The sequence below is a fragment of the Notolabrus celidotus genome, chromosome 18, assembly GCF_009762535.1.
Source record: "Notolabrus celidotus isolate fNotCel1 chromosome 18, fNotCel1.pri, whole genome shotgun sequence".
Classification (NCBI taxonomy): domain Eukaryota; kingdom Metazoa; phylum Chordata; class Actinopteri; order Labriformes; family Labridae; genus Notolabrus; species Notolabrus celidotus.
In genome coordinates this window covers 13,451,364-13,471,769 of record NC_048289.1, presented here as the reverse complement: position 1 = coordinate 13,471,769, position 20,406 = coordinate 13,451,364, and the positions used below count along the sequence as shown (strand labels likewise).

General features: G+C 39.7%; 2 protein-coding genes across 2 annotated transcripts; one reads left to right on the top strand and one right to left on the bottom strand.

Moving 5' to 3' along the window:
• The first annotated feature begins 295 nt into the window (after window positions 1-295).
• On the top strand, window positions 296-14,284 carry rhot2 (ras homolog family member T2). Its single transcript, XM_034707556.1, is given in 22 exon segments — window positions 296-523; window positions 1,190-1,248; window positions 3,578-3,659; window positions 3,818-3,861; window positions 4,162-4,215; window positions 4,315-4,367; window positions 4,653-4,761; window positions 4,931-4,997; window positions 5,000-5,031; window positions 6,101-6,199; window positions 6,295-6,403; window positions 6,508-6,628; window positions 7,824-7,908; window positions 8,069-8,214; window positions 8,336-8,436; window positions 10,175-10,228; window positions 10,231-10,278; window positions 10,281-10,303; window positions 10,436-10,516; window positions 10,606-10,728; window positions 12,629-12,834; window positions 13,026-14,284. Coding segments are annotated over 22 exon segments (1,851 nt in total). The 5' UTR covers window positions 296-486; the 3' UTR covers window positions 13,144-14,284.
• Window positions 14,285-15,935: 1,651 nt separating this feature from the next.
• LOC117829844 (histone H1.0-B) lies at window positions 15,936-17,283 on the bottom strand. The gene is given in 3 exon segments (XM_034707559.1): window positions 15,936-16,551; window positions 16,554-16,982; window positions 16,985-17,283. Coding segments are annotated over 3 exon segments (582 nt in total). The 5' UTR covers window positions 17,016-17,283; the 3' UTR covers window positions 15,936-16,429.
• Window positions 17,284-20,406: the final 3,123 nt, after the last annotated feature.

The following is a 20,406-nucleotide window of genomic DNA, read 5'->3' as shown; positions in this document are numbered from 1 at the left end:
AAGCGTCTGCTAAATGACATTTTAACATTGTAACATTTTATTATTATTATCATTATTATTCTGGAAAAAAAAAGTAAGATTCTGAGACAAAAAGTCAGAATTCTGACTTTAATTAATAACAATAAAATAAATTGACCTTAATTTTTCTTTTTCAATGGCCCTAATCTTCCGTAGCTAGGGCCGGCTCTTCATAGACTGTATATTATATTATCTATATTTTATACAGTCGATGCATAGACTGAATAAGAGGGAAAAAGAGAGGAACACTGCATCATGTGATGCAGCACTGTGTCTGCTGTGCTGCCAGCAGAGGGCACACTTTGACCGTCTCCTCCATGAACCGGAACAGTATGCTTTCACCTTGGGTGCAGAACGCTGTGGGGAGGCACACATTTTATTTTAGCTAGAAATTTGACTTTCAAATGCAAGATAAATGTCCCTGTAGCCTTGCAGCGTGCCGGTCTGTTCTTCAAACAGAGAGGAACCATGAAACAGGACGTCAGGATTCTGTTATTGGGGGAACGTGAGTTCTTGGCACTGACAACTCAACACAAGCTACAACACTAGCAAACATTAGCCAGAGAAGCTCAGTTAGCTAGCTACTAACTTGTAGTTGAGTTTACCTCGGTTACTCCTGGTGGCACGGTGCCGAAAAATGTATCGCTAAGACATGATATACTTTGAACTAAGTGTGCCCTGATAAAATGTGATGTTTTACGAAGTGACTGCATGTAAAAGTTGAAGTTGTCGCCATGCTAACTTGGCTCAGGAAAAGTAACGCTTGAACAGGAAAACTCTAGTTGACCGTTTAAGCAGTTTAAAGTTTGCTTGAGTCCAGATATAATCCACATTATTTAGTACACACTTTCATCTTATTTGTATATTTTGAAAAGTTCCCTCTTATGTAGAGAGGACTGATTTTAGTTAGCCAACTGTTACCTGAACATTAGCTTCATCGAGGCGTCGCTACAGCCAGAAACTTAACCCAACTAAACCACAACTTTTGACATTTTGACAACAAAGTTTACTAAACAGGGCTTCTACATTTCAATTGTACTAATTTTTGGACCATAGCTGTTATATGCTGACATATCAGGATTATTATTCTTCTTTAACTCGGGGTCCATAACAGATCAATTTAGTGATTCCTCTGTCATCTCAACATCCTCGTGTTTTTGTCCTCCTACAGCCAAGGTGGGGAAGACTTCTCTCATCATGTCTTTGGTGGGAGAGGAGTTTCCAGAAGAGGTACGTGACAGTACACCTCTTCAACACTGCTGTTGTTTTACTTGAACATAGGGTTGCCAACTTTCTCACTATAAGATAAGGGACAGGTGTACGGTGCCACGCAGGTGTTGACATGATGTGTGAATTCAGTGTATATTCATATTCTGATTCAACTGGAAATGCAGAAAGTGTGGATATCCCCTTTAATCTTTACTGTATCATTATGTAACCTCATATAAATAAACCTCAAATAAACCACAGTTTGTCTCTTTACATCAAAAACCAGGCAAAAGAAAAATTAAATGCAAAAGAGAAGTATGACTCACCAAATGTACTTTTTCCATGGATACTTTTTGCTGCTCTTGACTGACTCAATCAGTCTCAAGCCAGAGAGAAGTCTTTACATGACAAGTCACAGTTTACAGATATTTGAAGTTAATTTGTGATCAGCTCTGTGCTGCATCTGTTTCTTGAGTCTGACCATTTAATGACCATCAGACAGAAAATCCTCTCCACACTTTTTTGCAGGACTTGGCGCATTTGCGCTGTATACAACTGATGCACGTGAGGGGGGCTGTGATTGGATAACAGGCGGTGTGATTGGCACATGATCTGCCACTGCCATTTTATCTGATAGGATCTGTAGAGTGCTGTATTTGCTGTATTTACAAGAGTTAATAGTCAATATACGGGACAATTTAGGTCCTGTATGAAACAATTTAATCTAGCCCAATACGGGATGTCCCGCCTAATACGGGGCAGTTGGCAACCCTACTTGAACATCCCTTATCACTGAATGATGCTGCATCCTTGAACAACTGCGTTTGGCCATGGCAGCTTCTGTTACTCTTCAGTAGTCAGCACTTCGTAAACTAGTTTATTTTTTTGTGCATACAAACACATCTTTGCTTGTGCTATTCATAGAGATGGGATTTATGGCTCCTTGAAGTGAACCGGATCTTGAGGAGCCGTTCCTTTCACAGAGCTGTTCAAAGACTGGACCTTTGGCTCATTATTATATTATTTATTTTTTAGAAGTCAACCAGGAGTAACTCGTTTTTATCAAGGAAACAATCACAGGTAGCAGTTATAAGATAATATTTGGATCAGAATAATTCATATTTACACATCCCACCAATATATATACTCTGTAGGTGGAAATTATTCTGAAATATTAATTATAACTTAATTTGGCATTGTAAACATTCCATAAGATGGTGCCATATCCCCATGCTTCGACAGTGAGATCACTGTTTGAATTTTCCCTCACCTAAAAAACTTTTTTTGCACTATAAAAACTATGCAGGCTACAGATAACTTCCATGCAAAACAACTTTACTGTAACATTTTCCACACAAGAATTTTTTTCAAAAACAAATAAATGAGAATAAATATGTATATAAAAAATATAAATACAACTAGAATAAAAAATAGGACATTATTGTAATGTGAATGCAAAATTGTACTACCCCACCTGTTGTTTCTACACCAAAACTACATTACAAACAGGAGCTCAGCTCTTTGACTCGAATCCACATCAAAACAATGTAAACAATAACAAAGTGTAGAAAATAAGTTTGAACAAAAGACTCATGGGGCAGGTGACACGTGAAGGCAGCGTGGGCAGTCTGCATATAAAAACGGCTCCTACATGTTTGTCCCCTCCTCTCATCGTTCACTTAAAAGAATCGTTCAAAAGACAGACTTGTTCGCGAATGTCACACCTCTACTGTTCATTGTGTGCAGGCCAATAAAATTTCCATTTTGCTTCAGCAGCTCACGTTGCATAATGATAACTCTTTCTATTCCCACCGCAAAGGTGGCCTCTTTACAGTACGATCAAACCCTGTCTTCAGCTTAAAATATCAATGCCACAGTTCTAAAACACTCAACAAATTCAACTCATTCATTGTACTGTTTTCTTGATTGTATTAATTACTAGAAAGTTTGAAATTCAAGGTGTGATTTGAGAGCATGGTTGGGATTTTTCTACATCTTTTGGATTTGCATAATTTTACAAACTTGGCCTGCTCTCCTTGTTTTGTTTGGCAGGAACTGACTGTGCAGTATCTTTTTCATTGAAACCCTTTTCAATTACACCTGTTACACTTCATTTCAAGAAAAATGGGTTATTTTATAGTTACATGTTTATGAATGCAATATTTTGGATTCTGTTCATTTACATATATAATTATAACCTTATTCTCAAAGCTTATAGATCTATTTTTCTAAAACACAATTATGCCCTGATTATTGTAAAAAAAAAAGAAAAAAAGTATAGCCAAGGGATGCTGTATCTTAATCAGGGAAAGATATGATTTGTGTATCTATGATCTCCAATTTCTGACAGGTTCCCGCCAGAGCTGAAGAGATCACCATCCCTGCTGATGTGACCCCAGAGAAGGTGCCCACACACATAGTCGACTACACAGGTAATACACAACATGAAGTCGTACATGTAGCACCATCATCACTTCGTAGTCGTCTAACTGGTCTTAATTTGTTACGCATAAAGACACCAGTTGTTTGTGCTTACTTGGTGAAGTCAAAGCTAGGGGGCATGTTTTAATGTTGTTGTCATCCTCAACAGAAAAAGAGCAGAGTGATGACATCCTGAGAGATGAGATCATCAAGGTAAGTAAACCACACTAGACTAACAAACATCCCCAAAATCATGTGTTTTGACAGTCCAGTGTTATTATTTTTTAAAAGCCACCACTGTCACAAAAATAACAACATTTGGGCCATGTGAAGAATGCAGTGTTTCTTTGGGATGTCACTTTCTTGTAGGAACAGGAACAGGAGTAAAATATGAGTTAGTCCCTTCAGTAAAGCAGAGACTATACTGAACTATACTGAACCCTATCAAATGTTTCTCTAGGACTTTGATAAAGGTTTCTGTATAACATCCTGTTTTTTGTCCAACCCACACAGGCTAATGTGGTGTGTGTAGTGTATGATGTCACCAACGAAGACACGATAGACAAGGTAGTAACCTGCAGCTCAGTTTGGCATGTTTTGTATCGTGCAAGCTTTGAACACTCTGTTACAAGTATCTAGTGTTTCATGCTCCCCTTTTTCTTTCAGATTAAAACAAAATGGATACCTTTAGTAAACGGAAATGCAGAGAAAGGCAACAAGTATGTATTAGCTGTGCTATCTGTTCACTTTTATAGCGTTGAACTTTGCTCTCCTTCCTTTGTTTACATGTGTACTGTTGGCAAACTAGGAAGTCTGGGAATTTGAGCCTGTTCTCACTAAACTGCTGCTTGAATAAGACAAAAGTCCCTCAGCAATATTCACAACACATCATTTTTCATTTTCAACTGCTTTGGATGACTTTTATTTGCAGCATAATTTGTGCTGAGATATCCACATCATGATAGTTTTATCTGTTTTCGCCCTGCTCTTCATTGTAACACCAGAGTTCCCATCATTCTTGTGGGGAACAAGTCTGATCTGCGCTGTGGGAGCTCAATGGAAACCATTCTTCCCATCATGAATCAGTTTTCTGAGATTGAGACATGTGTAGAGGTGAGCATGCACTGCATCGCATTGATCTGTTCAGCTAATTGCTACAGTTATTTGGACACAAGCTTACATTGCTATATACATACAAGCACACATTCTGTTTTATTTACAATTGTATCATTGCTGTATCATTGTATTTTAAATACTCTTTCTGCTCTTTTTCTCTTTAAAGTGTTCTGCAAAGAACCTAAAAAACATCTCAGAGCTCTTCTACTATGCACAGAAGGCAGTTCTTCACCCACTGCCCCTCTTTACGACCCTGAGGACAAGCAGGTCAGCCAATTTGGAAATCAGCTGCTAACTTGAGAGCCAGGCTGTCTCTCTGACGTTACACACTTTTATATATATATTAGGGATGTACATTTTAAGTATTTTCTGTGACCTTTTTTTTGGGAAATGTTGACGATCAATTATAGATTGATCAATAAAAAAATAAATATATATATATATATATTCTTACGTGAGAAACAAAGCTGAATACATTTTTCCCCCAAAAATATATATTTTCTACAGCAAAAAATGCATATAACTGACGGTATTGAATACGGGTACATATTTAACACTGATTATCAACAATCACGCTCTTAGAAATATTCTCCGTGGACATAGTCTTATAATGTGAATGCTCATAATACTAACAGAAAAGTACTTCAGACTCAGTGTCCAGTTTCTGCCTACTTGTTCTTATGAGAAAAATAAACGTGTATTCGGTCAGGTGTCAGCCGGGAGCGCAACCGAGTCATAATCAGTCCAGCTGCAGAAAAGCTCAGATGGCTCTGATGTTGCTGGTCTGCAAACACAGCGTACTAGCAATTCCCAACAGTCTGTTGGCTTTGTAACCAAAGGTGGAAACGTCCTGTTTAAAGTTATCAACCTTCATGTCGTTGTTTGGAGCAGTTGCGCATTGATCCTCTTTAAAAGCGCACGATCAGCCCTGACGTACAGCTTCAGCCGCCAGCTCAGTGTCTCCGCTGTGCGCAACACCTTTAACAGCTGATTCACATCGAAACATGCTGTAAAACTTAAAACACCTCCCTGACAGATGAGTGTAATATGAGACCACATGATGTTTGTACCACTTGACGGAAAATTGAAAACAAAAATGCGTGTCAATCAATCGATACTTGATTAATTGTGTACATCCCTATTTTATATATATATATATATATATATATATATATATATATATATATATGTATATATATATATGTATATATATATATATATATATATATATATATATATATATATATATATATATATATATATATATATATATGTGCTTACTATTTAAAATTAATAATCTAATAATATTTTCTTCCCTTCAATATTTCCCCACTAGCTAAAACCACTGTGTGTCCGAGCCCTCAGCAGAATATTCTACGTTTCCGACCAGGACAATGACCGGATCCTCAGTGACGCTGAACTCAACAGCTTTCAGGTACCAGTGGTCTTCACTCAGCATTCAAATTTCTCAATTATCATATTCACCTACGCATTTCATCTGCCATGACTGACATATTTTTCCTTGTGTAGAAATCCTGCTTTGGCAACCCTCTGGCACCTCAAGCCTTAGACGACGTGAAGACAGTGGTTTGGAAGAACACCAGCGATGGAGTGCAGGACAACGGGCTGACCCTAAATGGTGAGAAATCAGTCAGGAGTGACACCGTGCAACTTTATACTGTATTGTTGTTGTTGAAAGGCAACACTCAACTTAAGGCCATATATATTGTCTCTTCTCTGCAGGTTTCTTGTTCCTTAATACATTATTTATCCAGAGAGGGAGACATGAAACCACATGGACAATCCTCAGGAAGTTTGGTTATGACGACAACCTCGAGCTGACGGATGACTACCTTTATCCTGAGTATGTTATGTAACACTGTGCCAAACATTTAACTGTATTAGTGAGACGCTGATCACATTTCAATAGGTTGTTTTGCTATAGTGTTGAAGAGTAAAGATCTCTTTCCCTGTATTTTGATTGGTCCTCTTATGTTAAACTAAATTGTATATGTTTCTATTAAGCTTTAACCCTATATGTGCACTGATGAGCATCACTCTGGGATCTTCAGTAATGCCAAATGATAGCAGGGGTATTTCGCTATCTTTATACTGTGCTGTACTATATTTGGGGTCATATTTCTTTTGTTTGCTGTCGTGTTCTTCTTGCTTGAATGAAAGTTTTGACAGAACAGAACCTCAGGCAGATTATGAGGCTCAACAGATGTACTGAAAGAGCTAGCTTAAATTTATCAGAGGACTGAAAGATTGGAATCTGCATTACGTCCCATCAAATCTTTACTCTCTTAACAGTCACGATAGTTATTACATGTTGTCTGTTTTAGTAACCAAATGTTATACAAAGCCTTGACATCACCTCTGAGATAATGTCTGTAAATCTGAGTAAAACACTGGCCTATCCTGTGAGAATGTGCTGCATGAAGAGCATCCATAGGCGTTTTTCCACAACAGGAACTTTACCCCGGGACTAGGGACTTTACCCCTGAACTACGTGCGTTTCGACCGGAGGAACCAGGGTCTAAATTTAGTTCAAGGGTAGATAATCTCCCCCCCGAAAAGCCCCTGCTTGGGGAATAGTACTTTTCAAAGGTCCTGGGACTTTGGGTTGAACTTCACAGTGTTTGTGGAGTTTACACAGATGTTGAAACACAGAGGTAGTTCCTGGGAATGCATGCTAGTTTCATTTTTTATTAAGATTTCAAAATATTATTTAATATAATCTTTTTCTCCATACGTCACTGGCCTGATTTGCACAATCTCCCTGGGACTTCAGCCCACGGTCGAAACGCAGACAACAATGGAGGCACAGGAACCTTTTAGTTCCGGGGAAAGTAGTTCTGGGGGCTAAAAGACCCCGGAACTCTTGGGCGAAATGCACCTCATCTGGAGGGTTTTTTTTCTAAATCATATGAGGTCCTCAGGTTATACTAGCTCCATGCAAGCAGGGCTTTTGTCTTTATGTTTGATCACACTACTCAGGAATGTCCAGACATGTAAATATCTGGGGGTTTTCAAATCTTTTTTATTGTTTTTCGCAGATTACGAATCCCCGTTGGCTGCACCACAGAGCTCAATCAGTTTGGTCACCAGTTTCTTCAGCGGCTCTTTGACAAGTACGATGAAGTAAGTGACCATCCTAATCAACCCGATCATCTATTCATTCGAGGAGACACTTTTTAAATTGCTGTGAATGTTCAACATCAGGTTGTCGGGCTTTCTGTATTGAATATATCATGACAGGTGGTTTCCAAGTGTCTAAGAAGTGATCTGTTTTCTCTCTTAGGACAAAGACTCTGCCCTGTCACAGGCAGAGCTGAAGAACCTCTTCTGTGTGTGTCCTTACATGCCGTGGGGCGCAGACGTCTACATGAGCGTTCCAACCACAGCCGAGGGCTACATCTCTAATCACGGCTACCTTTGTCAATGGACGTAAGTGTCTCACCAGATTCTTTATAACAGTTTGGTTTTAAGTTAACACACCAGCTTTCCACTTTTGCACACTCTTTTGTTCTGCACCGCATCACATGTTTGTCAATTCCTTCACATGCAGGCTTTCTGCATACCTTGACATCCACCGTTGCCTGGAGCACCTAGGATACCTAGGCTACCCAATCCTCACTGAGCAGGAGTCACAGACTGACGCAATCACAGGTGTGTGTGTGTGTGTGTGTGAGATGAACCTTTTAATGGTTGGCACCACAAACAAACAGCATGTAAATCACAAAGGTTCACAACATCTCCCTGGGGAACATACTTTACATCCTCTTTGAAAACTTGATTCCCAGTCTCATAGTTAAGTGCCGTATGAGGATTACTGGTCTTAACCCCGTCCTAATAGATTTACATACATGTTCATTTGTCCTTGAGGTGTAAAGGAATAGTCCACTCTGAATTGTGTGTTCAAACATTGCATGTGGTCCAAAAGATCGTCACAGTTCAAAGTTAATTTAAGTTTCTTTTAATTTTGACTACATTAACATTGATTACATTGAGTTTGATGGTTGTGTGTATACAGTATGTTAGTAGTGTCAGTGCTGATCTCTCTGTGAACTTGTGGTAAACTGAGGACAGTCAGTGAGGGAAGCTTTGACAAGATGGGTTAGTGTGATGTAATATGTCTGACTGCTGCAGTATAGACTGTCTGTCTGTCTATCCATCTGTCTGTCTAATCTGTTTATTTATTTCTTATTATTTAATAAATAATAATCAACAAATAAATAATAAAATTACCTGAAAGGTCCTTGAAAAGTACTCAAATTCGACCATGAAAAAGTGTACGAACCCTGATTTATGTATGTATGTATGTTTTTTACTTACTTACCAAGATCAGTCTTGCACAGCTCGGGGGAGTATTTCCCCTCTGACAGCCAAGCTAGGTCAAAACCTGAAATACGATGGTGACAGGACTTTTGCTGCTGGTCAGGGGCAGAGCGTGGAGCACTGGTGCTCTTTTCTGTACTTGGACCCAGAGCAGGAGATCTACTCCGGCTGCTACTCGCAGGAGAGCGGGTGTTGCAGAGATGGTCCTGAGAGCGCTCAAAAAAAGGCAGAGATTTGTTCTGCTTTTGTTGTGGTGGTTGCAACAGTTTTTCCCTCCTCAGTCTGCTGTACTGGGTGTACTCATCTGTGTGTATGTAAGCGCACGTGTTTGTGTGTCTGTGGAACTCTGCCATGCGGGATACAGAGAGCAGATGAGCATTGTAGACGCACGACCATGTAGAGACAGAAATTACATCCAGTCATGTAAATGAGATAAATAACATAAGGATATTTAGTCTGTTTAATAACAGAACAATGTATAGACCTGATCTATAAGAGAGGTAACCTTGAATTACTTCTGCTGTGATCTTGAGCAATATAGAAAATGTAATTAATGGAACTTCCTAGGGGGGGCGGATGCCGCTGTTGGGGGGGCTCCCCCACTATAATGGTAGGGGAAACACTGCACTCCATCAAAGAGACCTGGGATGCTGAAGCTTTAAATAACAGCACGGGTAAACAGGTCAGCGCATGTGATGTTTTCTAATGACTTGACTGTAGCCTGCATGTTATGTTTGCCAACACAACCTGAGCATTACAGGGGCAGGAGCCAGAAAGAAACTGGCTCATTGTAGCTCCTTTAACAAGTTGATTTTCCTCAACTGCAGCAGTAATATCATCCTGTGCTCTGGAATTGTTTCACCTCAGGGCATACTTAAAGGATTCACTCACCTACTATGTCCATTAGTTTTTCTAACTTCACCTTGCCTTTAGCAGAATTTGGAAACCAAGAACTGAAATTCCCAGATAGCAACATGTTGCCTTTTGTGGGATCAGGCAGACTAGACAGTCCAGGCTGACTGAGCATTTTGTGTTTGTATTTTATGTTTCTGCTTGTTTATGTGTGCAGTAACACGTGAAAAAGCGGTGGACCTGGAAAAAGGCCAGACGCAGCGGTCTGTGTTCTCTGCAAAGTGATTGGACCGCGGGGAACTGGAAAGTCCGCCTTCCTCCAGCCTTTCTGGGCCGCAATGTTGTGGTAAGCCTCCGCCTGCTCGTCTGGAGCTAAATGCATTATTAAACTGTGATAAGATTGTATTAGTCTGTGTCATCAGCATTGATCCTTCTAAGCAGAGACTGTTCTGTTTTTTCTCTGTGTTGCCCTCTGTAGACTAAGGAAAACTCCAGCAGTGCCTTCTCCCCCTATGCCATAAACACTGTCCTAGTCAGCAAGCAGGAGAAGTACCTCATCGTAAGTAGCTCCTGTCCTGATCTTAAGATTCCCCCTTGATCTCTGACCATTACTTAATCCTGATCCACACTCTTCCTCTCCCTGTGCAGCTCAATGAGGTGGATGTGGAGGTGGAATTCTTGAAGGCATCGGACGCTTCCTGTGACGTTGCTTGTCTGATGTACGACGCTAGTGACCCTCATTCTTTTGACAATTGTGCCAGCATATACAAGGTCAGTCTCAGCCAAAAACTACAGGAACATTTAAACAGTGTTACAATCAGTATAAGGAATTATTCCCTTCATCATTTTCGGTTTGTACAGTTCAGCACTGTTAGTTGCCCGTAGGCTTCACAGAGTTTCTACTGCTGTTTGTTGACAAAGGAATCTCAGTTAACTTTGCACCCTGTTCTTTTAACGGGAACAATAGCAGAGTGACTAAATTGTGTTTAATTTTACATACCCCTTCCTAAATGCAGAGCTTATTGTTTTATGAAAAATTTAGTAGGGTGTGATTATTTCGTATTTATCCAGAAATCTGGATTGTCCAACCTGAAATGTTGACCACGATACTTAAATATCCATAAGGATGTTAGTTGGTATTCAGCTTAACCCTCCTGTTATGTCCGTTTCTCTGGAACAGCAATAATGTTCCTGGGTCAATTTGACCCGGGTATATTCAATTATCCCAAAAGTGTCTGAACCCCAAAAAATACCATACACATTAATTTTAACTCCATTACTAACCATTTAAATCAAGTTTAGTCCATTAGTGTTCTTTAATTCTCACAGATCATGGTTCACCGAGGATAACACTCATTTTTCATTTAAATTCATGTCAAAACATTTTTTAATGTACATTGGAAAGCCCTAAATATAAATACCACAGTTTTATATGACATAGACTTTTCTTTATTTTATTTAAAAAAAAATATTTTTTTATTTTGCTGCCCAGATTTTTATGCTGCATTTAGCTGGTTTGGAAGGCATACGTTGCGTAAAATAGACTATTACAAGGGTCAATTTGACCCGCAACATACAGAAGGGTTAAACTCTACCTTAAAATCTTGGCGGTTTGTGTTTCGTGCTGTGCTGAGAATCTATTCCAAAGTGACATAACAAGCATCCGTTCATTGTTAAATACTGATATTGTAAAAAAAAAAAAAAAGGCTGCCTGTCGCTTAGTACCAAGTTTTGGTAGTTAGAGTACTTTATCTCAGATTTGTGCGTCCATTGAAAAGTAAGTTGTTTTAATTGTCTGAGGTTGTAGTATTGTGTTCGTGCATCTCTGTTTCATGCTTGTAGAGTTACATTGATAGTAGAAGTGTGATTGAGCACACAGAGTAAGATTTTACAGTTATTTAAAGATGGAATATTAAGTTTGATATGTATTGTTTGTGTTTTCCAGAAACCACACTCACATTTTCAATGATTTAAGGACACGGTTACCACAGCTAGTCCTGGTCATTGGATTACCTCTGAGAAAGCAAAGCTAGAGTTCTTACCGGACTCTTCATCGCGATTCGACTTATCGTACCACCCTACACTAGTCGCACTGTTTTTCAGATCTATTGCTTTACAATCATGATATTATCTATTTCCACACTAATAATTGTAATAAAGTATACACAGCTGGCAGCAGCAGAGCCTCTGCGGGTGAACAGCTCGCTCTCCTGTTATCAGGCTGTACACAGGCCTTCTGTCATTGGGCAGTTAGAATTTTTTCAAGTGTTGCACCCTTCTCTGTGCTGTTTCTCTGATTTCTTGTCCTTTGCCAATCCCTGATTAAAGGATTAATCCACCTCTTCATGACAGTATTCCTTACCATGTTCATGTCCTGGTAAAGAGGAGGACACTTAAATAATCATAGCTCATTATTCTGATTATTAATAGAACAAAAGGTGTCATGTAAACAGGCTTCTGCTTTTTGTTGAACATTTGACTCACATGACATAATGTTGTTCCCCCTAAACAGATCAGTGTCAGTATGCATGGCAGGATTCATCATTCTTCCATTTGTACAGATGTATCATGTTATGATAAGGTTCCTTGGGTTCATTCAAGAATAAGAGTTGATCCTTTCCTCTTTGCTCTGCTGCTGTAGTTTTTACTCTGTTTCTCATCTCTTTCTCAGCAACACTACATGGAGAGCAACATCCCATGTGTGCTGGTTGCCTCCAAAGTCGACCTTCCTGAAGCCAAGCAGTTCCACGGGATGACTCCAGCAGAGTTCTGTTATAAACACCGACTGCCTCCACCGCTGCCCTTCTCCAGCCTGTACCTGGAGTCCACGAGCAAGAGCTATCTACAGCAGGACTTGCCTGGTGCGGCCATGTACCCGTATGTTTCTGTTAACCAAACTCTACAATTTAAAAACATTAAAACGAGGATCAGTCACAGGAGAATAGAGTTTGAAAATATGAGCGATTGAAAGCTTTGAGGTAGAAATGGAGTTTGTTTTATAAGTGGTATTAAGTGTTTGTTTTCTTTTTGTTAGTGACTCATGTTGTTTTTTTCCCTCCAATCTGCAGACACCTGAACGGTTCAGACATGTGCAGTACCTCATTCTGGCTGAGAGTAGCGTTGGGTTCAGCCGTGGTTGCAGTTTTGGGCTTTGCTATTTACAGAGCTGTTGTCAGAGTGAAATGATCAACAGCAACCTGCTGTTCAGCCTGTCACTCCATCCGTCAATCCATCCATCAAGACCAAACCACCAAGACCAGATCTAGAACCACCGCAGTATGAACTAAACCTAGTCTGCATCATTTTTCTTTTTACCCCAAAGACTGCCCATCTCAACGTCTGACTTCTTCACTTGGTCCTACGCTGTGAGTCAGTTGACCACAATAGTTCAAGGCAAATGGAAGCTACTGATCATATTAATCCCTGCGCTGCTTTGTCCAGCTTTATCTGCCTTATGTCGCCCAACCAGGCTTGCTCCGAGCGAGTCTGGTGCATAGAAACATGGAGAACTGCTCATGTCCAAACAGGTGCTTTATCAGAGGGGGGGAAAGGAAGAAAGCCGCGTCCAACCTATTGCTATCTGCTCAGTGTTAATGCTCAGATTGGAGAGATTTTGTATACAGTAAAAGCCGTTTCCTAAGCTTAATATTAAAAAAACATGCCAAATTGAGTCGACTGAAGAACCAAAGGGCAGCACAGAAAGATTTTTAACAAAGCAAACATCCTGATGGGCTGCCGGTGAAGCTTTTGCAGGAGCTCAGTAATGAACAATTCCTCCTTTCAATCACAACAAATACAAGATGTTCATGTCAGATTTGCCAAATATCTCCAGCAGCAAAGGATATTTTTCGCATGTTTGCCTGAAAATGAAACATTTTAATGATTTTAGCAGTGAGGCCTACATGTTGCAGGAGAGAGCAATATGCATGAAGATGTTTGCTGATGTATTGCAAGAACTCTAGTATGAAGCCAAGGAAACCTTAAGAATAAGAAATCTGGTCAATGCCATATAATTTGTCATTTCTCAAATGAAATGGAGTGAATTTTAATCGAGGCTGAGAAAAACTGTCAATCTGTGCTTTTTCTATTTACACATGCCTGACACTGTGCACACACTTTGACCTTGTTACATAATCTGCCATCATCTTGTTTTCCTACATGAGACTGTAAAGTATATGTTGGATATGTTGCTTTAATCAGCTGGGGACCTGCTGTTGTTCTGCAGAATACACTTCTGTGACTTTTAAAACACGGCTGTTTTCTTACTTGAAGTTATTTAGAAGCTTAATAAAAGACCAGACTGGTTGGGACTTTTCCCAAAAGATGATGTGGATGTTTGGATGAAAGATGTTGTGATGTAGTGCTTCATGTAATATGATTAGTAACAAGTGCTTTCTTTCTGTTGGTTAATAGTATTCAATTATTTATAGGAAATGCATTCTGACCAGTTTGCTTTGAGTTTTTGCATTTACACTCAAGTTGCAGACTGAATCTAATTTAAATAGCCTGTTTTGGTCTAAATCTTTGTGATATTTTGATGGTAACTATTTGAATGATGAAAGAAATAACACATGTAAACACTTCAATGCTGGGATATAATCCATGTTTGATCTGACACCATAGTATCACAATCCCAGGTTTTTTTGTTGCTTAAAGTAATGGATTGGAAAGGTTGTAATCTACATTTCTGTTTAAAGCCGGTGTTTGATGCTTTTGTGAAGGGGCACAAATGACTACCTTGTTGCTAGGGTCTCAATTTACGAGCGGCATGCCTTGCAGGAGTCTGTGCTCTGCTTTGATTCTCCAGCCTGAAGCTGTTAAACCAGGTTAGTTTGATGAGTCGACACCTTTCTTTTGAGATGAGGATGAATAGCAGCATGTAGAGGATAATATGTGTGTAATCTTGACTTTCATCAGTTTGACTCCGGACTGTGCTGCTGCTGCTGCTGCTGTCTGAGTCACAAATGCCCTGAAGTGGAGTTCCAGCGAAACACCGCTTGATGGCAGTGTCGGATATCAGGTGAGCGCCGGGACGCTGAACTGTGGGTGACAACAGCCGTGTCTTCGGTTCTTTGCGAACAGGGAAAGTGGATGATGGGATTTGTGTTTAGTTTTGGGTTATGGATTGATCAGATATATTAAGGATAAATATGTTGACCTTAAAGTGATGATACAAAAGTGTTCATTTGTTGCACTCTAAAACTTCTGAAACCCATTGGCTGAAAATGTCATGGTAAGAAGGGTTCCACCTGCTTTACCAGCGTTATATTCTTGAAGGAATTTATTCATGTACACTTGGAAGAGTTCATTTGCAAAAATAGTTAACTCACTTCTGAAAAATAAGAAAAATGTTTCAGAAAACATGTTTTATTTATATATATACTACTTTTTTATATGATCAATCTGATATCTTGAAAACTTAACTTTATTAGGAATCTATATCAAAAAGAAATGATTTTTGAAAATGTATAAAAACGGAGTTATCTGTTTTTGCAACTGAATTCCTCACTTGTTTCTTGTGTTTTTCTTTAAAATCCCAGTTATTAAAAGAAACACCCAACAGTTAATATAGCTTTACCATATACCCAGTAATTAAGCAGCTGCACGCTTCTCCCCCAAAGTCTCATTTTGGGAAGTATGAACCTGCTTTATTCAAACCATCTGATGACATATAACTTTTATTTCCCAAATAGTACTTCTGTAGTACTCGGATCATTGCATAACTAACCATAGACCGTATATAGTAATGCCTACAACACATTGAGATGTCATCTTACTTGGCGCAACCAATGTCGGGTTTGTCTTTAATTATTTTAATTTACGACAGTCTGCGAGTAAAGCTAACGAACCTGAGATGTTGAGACCAGTGCAATTGGTCTTGTAAAAGTGTCGGTGCAGCTTACGCACAGCTTTTCCCCAGCTGCCCCCAGCACTTTACGCACGCGTAAAAATGCGCGTAAAAACTTAAAAAACAATAGTTAGAAGAAAATGAACAAGGTTTATTTAATATCAGTATAAACAGTGTTTTAAAGTAAATGAACACAGTATGATGGGTTTCTATATTACGTGTTATCTTAACATGAGAAAGTATAAAGAATGGAGCGTAATAGAGCCTTCTGAAGAATCATGTTGTCACTGGCCATCAATTGTATATTGTAAGAGCTCCATAATGCTCCCCATTGACACACTTTGAGTTTCAGAATGACTCCGTGCACTAACAATAACCGTGAGTTCAACTTTATATACATTTTTTTAATTTTCAGTCTATTTGTATCCAAGGTTCAGAGAGAAATTAACAACATTATTAATGCCAAATAAAACGATCACAATAATTTCTACAGCATCTTAGTCAATAGTGCAATGGAGGAAAAACTTGGTAAATTTAGCTTAAGTTTGCATGAGACCTTACAAAAATAATACATATACGAAAACATTTCCTTAAATATTTACAGTTAAGTTCTGATATTGTCCTTCACTTCTTTTTTGATGCTTTTGCTCCCTTTTTGGGCATCTTTGCCTTGGGTTTGGCTGCCTTCTTTGCTGGTTTTGGCTTTGGCTTGGCCGCCTTGGCTTTCTTAGCTGGTGCCTTTTTGCTTTCACAGGTGTCGCCTTTTTCACCACCTTTTTCACTTTCTTCGCAGCTGCCTTCTTGGGTTTTTCGGGCGTTTTGGACACTTTCTTAGGCTTGGCCACCTTCTTGGGTTTAGAGGGCTTCGCAGCCTTCTTTGGTTTGGCTGATACCGCTGCCTTTGCTGGTTTCTTGGTGTCCTCTGGTTTGGCCAGCCTGAAGGATCCGGACGCACCGATGCCTTTGGTGTGGCGGAGTATCCCACTTGCCACCATCCTCTTCAGTGCCAGTTTAATCTGCACATCGACGTTGTCGCCCACCTTGTAGGTCTTCTTCACGTACTTCTGAATGGACTGACGGGACGCTCCGCTCCGGCTTGCGTCGTGAGCGATCGCTGCTTTAATCATCTCCGAATATTTGGGATGAGAAGCAGGTTTCTTGGGCTTGGCTGCCTTTTGGCTTTGGCTGGAGCTGCCGATGTCTCTGCCATGGTCACTTTTCTTTTCAGTTTGTTATCAGGTGAAAACAAAAGTCCTGATGTGTTATTTCACCCGACTCAGCTGGTGCACCGGAGTGTCAGGAAAAGCGACAGGAAAAATAATCACGACCACAATAAAGCTTTCCCGGAAAGTCCGCAAGACAAAAGCTCACAATAAAAAAATATATGTTCTAATATTATCCACAAAACGTATATTGACAGTTAGCAGGATCACTTTAAGTGTCTTATTCCACAGGCGCTTCACTGAAGCTATGAAGCCTATCTGCGGACGTGATTGAGAACACCAACTGCCAGCAGCTGATCTAACGGACTCCATGGAACTGGCGCCGTCCCGTTTGTGTTTCTTCGTCCTCCAACTCCTGACAAATATAAACACTACGACGCAGAACTGATCGACAAAACACCATGGGCTGATAGCAGAGACATTGGACTTCATGTGGAAACACTTGTTCGTCTTCATCCGCGCCGGCGAACAACTTTTATTCCCAGAAAACCCGCTGGAAGTAGCGCGTGCTGTGAACAATTTTGCACAATTCGCGTTAAATTGACCCAAACAGACGGGTACTGTGATCAAACCAGTCCGTGCACAGCAAAATCTAATCTATGCTTAGAGGGATGCATGCGGTTCGGCGGATGCAGATTCCCGTTTTCGCTTTTAATACATTGATACATTTTCCCAACTAACACAGTCCGGCCATTGACTTTGAGTGACGTGGTCGAGATTATTTAGTGTTAAACCACGTATAAATTAAATGTCACGATATGTAAATCACAGGTGACAAGCGGGATGATAATCTGGGTCTGTATAGGTCTGAATTCGGTGGTTCGGTTCGCTGTGTTTGCTGCTTTTGGGTGGAATTGGTTATAAGTGTCACTATGGCAGTCGCAGCTCGCGCTCCATTGTCAGGAAAGTTGCCAACACCTCCAAAGATCAGGGATTCTGATACCGGGTCACATTATTGATCATCGTGGTTCAGATAGAGGTTTAGGTGTTTAATGTGTGTCCAGGTGTGAGTTCGCCTGCATGGGGGGGCAGCAGCCGAAACCAAAGTCCTTCAATATAGGGCGCAGTGATGGCTTTCTATTGTTCAGGAACTGGCGCATCAGAGCACAGTCAATAACAGCTTTGACATTTGACTTTTCCTTTATTCTATTAATGCCCCTACTGTCAGTCTGAATATAAAAACTCCTCCGAAATAACAAGTTTACTCTAGTTATCCAGTTTTATTTCTAATTTTATTATCAGGTCTGTTGTCCCTCCCTGCAACGCCATTTTGATTCCTATATGAAAGTCACAGACACTGGAGCAGGCTCTCCTCCGACTTTTATGGCATGGCAATCTCACTTATTAAACAATTATTTTTTGCATTATAAGCAAATCACCGTTGTCATACACATCACACTCGGGTGCAGAGCACCGGACAGGCATGCCTTTATAAGAGGGGTACTCCCTACAGGGTGCGCTACAATGGGACACTTGTCTATTTTGAGGAAATCATGTGTCCACTATTGTGCAAATATACATGATACAATAGCATATTCATATCGCTCATATATGTGTTGTGCATATTAGCTTCAGATTAATGAAACAAATCCACATAGAGAAAATGAATCCTCAACAGCATGAGTCCCCCCGTCCCTCCACCTGTGTCCTCACAGTGAGTTGAGGATGATTGTTTTGTTTTTTGGAGAGTGAGGAGTGTGCATATGTGGGAGTGTGTGGAGGTGAGTTTGTGGGTTAGTGAGCAAGGAGGGATTGAATGAGTGAATACGAGGAAGAAGGGAGGGAGGGGGAGAATGAGGGAATGAGTGAGAGCCGGGCTGAGGAGGGAGGGGGAAGATGAAGGGATGAGTTGTACTATAAAGCGCACATGCTCAGGATAGGGAGGGGGAGTAAACAGATGACCGTGGCTAAGTGAGAGAATGAATACAATTTGTGGTGCTATAAAATGATCGATTACAGGAGAAGGGTCTACGTTCTGTTGGATTATGGTTATAATTAGAATATTATTTTATTATTATTATTATGATTATTAGTTGTAATATAATTAAATTAACTAAATGCCTATTGTTCCGTTAGAGCACATGCAGCAGGAAAAGCTTTCGTAGTAGTGAAGTTTATGTTAGTTCTTCATTCGGTGTATTAACAAATACGTTTATAAATGGGTTGTCGGTCCGTTTTTGTGACCAGTTGTCTGGATTGTTATGTTATTGTCTTTAGCCGTGTGCACCCCGTTTGGGAGGCGGTGGTGAAAGGCAGCAGCCAAACACAGACTCTCTCCGGTTAGACCACTCCCTGAGTCCGCCGACAGAGGGACGCTCTCCTCACTGACTGGCTCTGCTGTCTGCAACTATTTTATAGTCGTTATCAGTATAATGGGCTGTAACCCGGTGACCGGGGTGGTTCATTGGCTCTGATAATAAGATATAATTTATAGTGGTTGTCTCTGCCTGAGTTATAGCCTACGCTAAGACGTTTATTGTTCCTGATTGTTGTCAAAGGATTAGTTGAATAATCTGATTGGTCGGCTGTCAGGAAATAAACGTGGTTATTAATTAATCTTTAAAAGTTGGTGTTATTTGAGTTCCGGGAAATGATAACTTGCCTTTTCAAACAAGGTAATAAACAGAAAATGGAAATTGTCAAAGTACATTTTTAATGTAAAAATGGTCATAACGGAATATTTGTAAATATTTGAAACTTCTAATTCTATTCTTGGAATTCATAAAGTTTGTTCGGCTGCCAACATACTACAAATATAGCCTTCTGGTTGTCTCTTAACTGGGCACGTGGTTAACAGGTATTAGAGTAGACCAGATCTTGTTTATGTAATAAACAATCAGATCTTGTTTATGTAAATAAAGATCTGATAAGTTAAAAAAAAAACTCTGGGTAACAGGTATTAGATTAGACCATCTCTCTATCTTCTATGAATCCTTCTTCAAACTTTGTTGTTACAGAGCATGATCTAGTTTATTGATTATTTACTCATGAGCTGTTTTGGTGAAACTCTTCATATTACACATATACTTAGCAAATGATCACCCTGCACCTTTTTTTTTTTCACTTTTAACGCTTCATCTTTAATGTAATGAAGAAATATAGCTTAAATGCATCTGTTACTTTTTCTCAAACATGTATTCTAATTAGAACTGTTGTAATACATTTTACTCCAACACATACGATTAAATTTCATAGAGTAAATTTTAAATATTTTAAACTTCTAATTCTATTCTTGGAATACATGAAGTTTGTTCGGCTGCCAACATACTACAAATATAGCCTTCTGGTTGTCTCTTTTTCCATGCTAACATCTGAGTTGAAATACTAACTAGGCACGTGGTTAACACATTACAAACGCTTTTAGAGGACAGCTACACC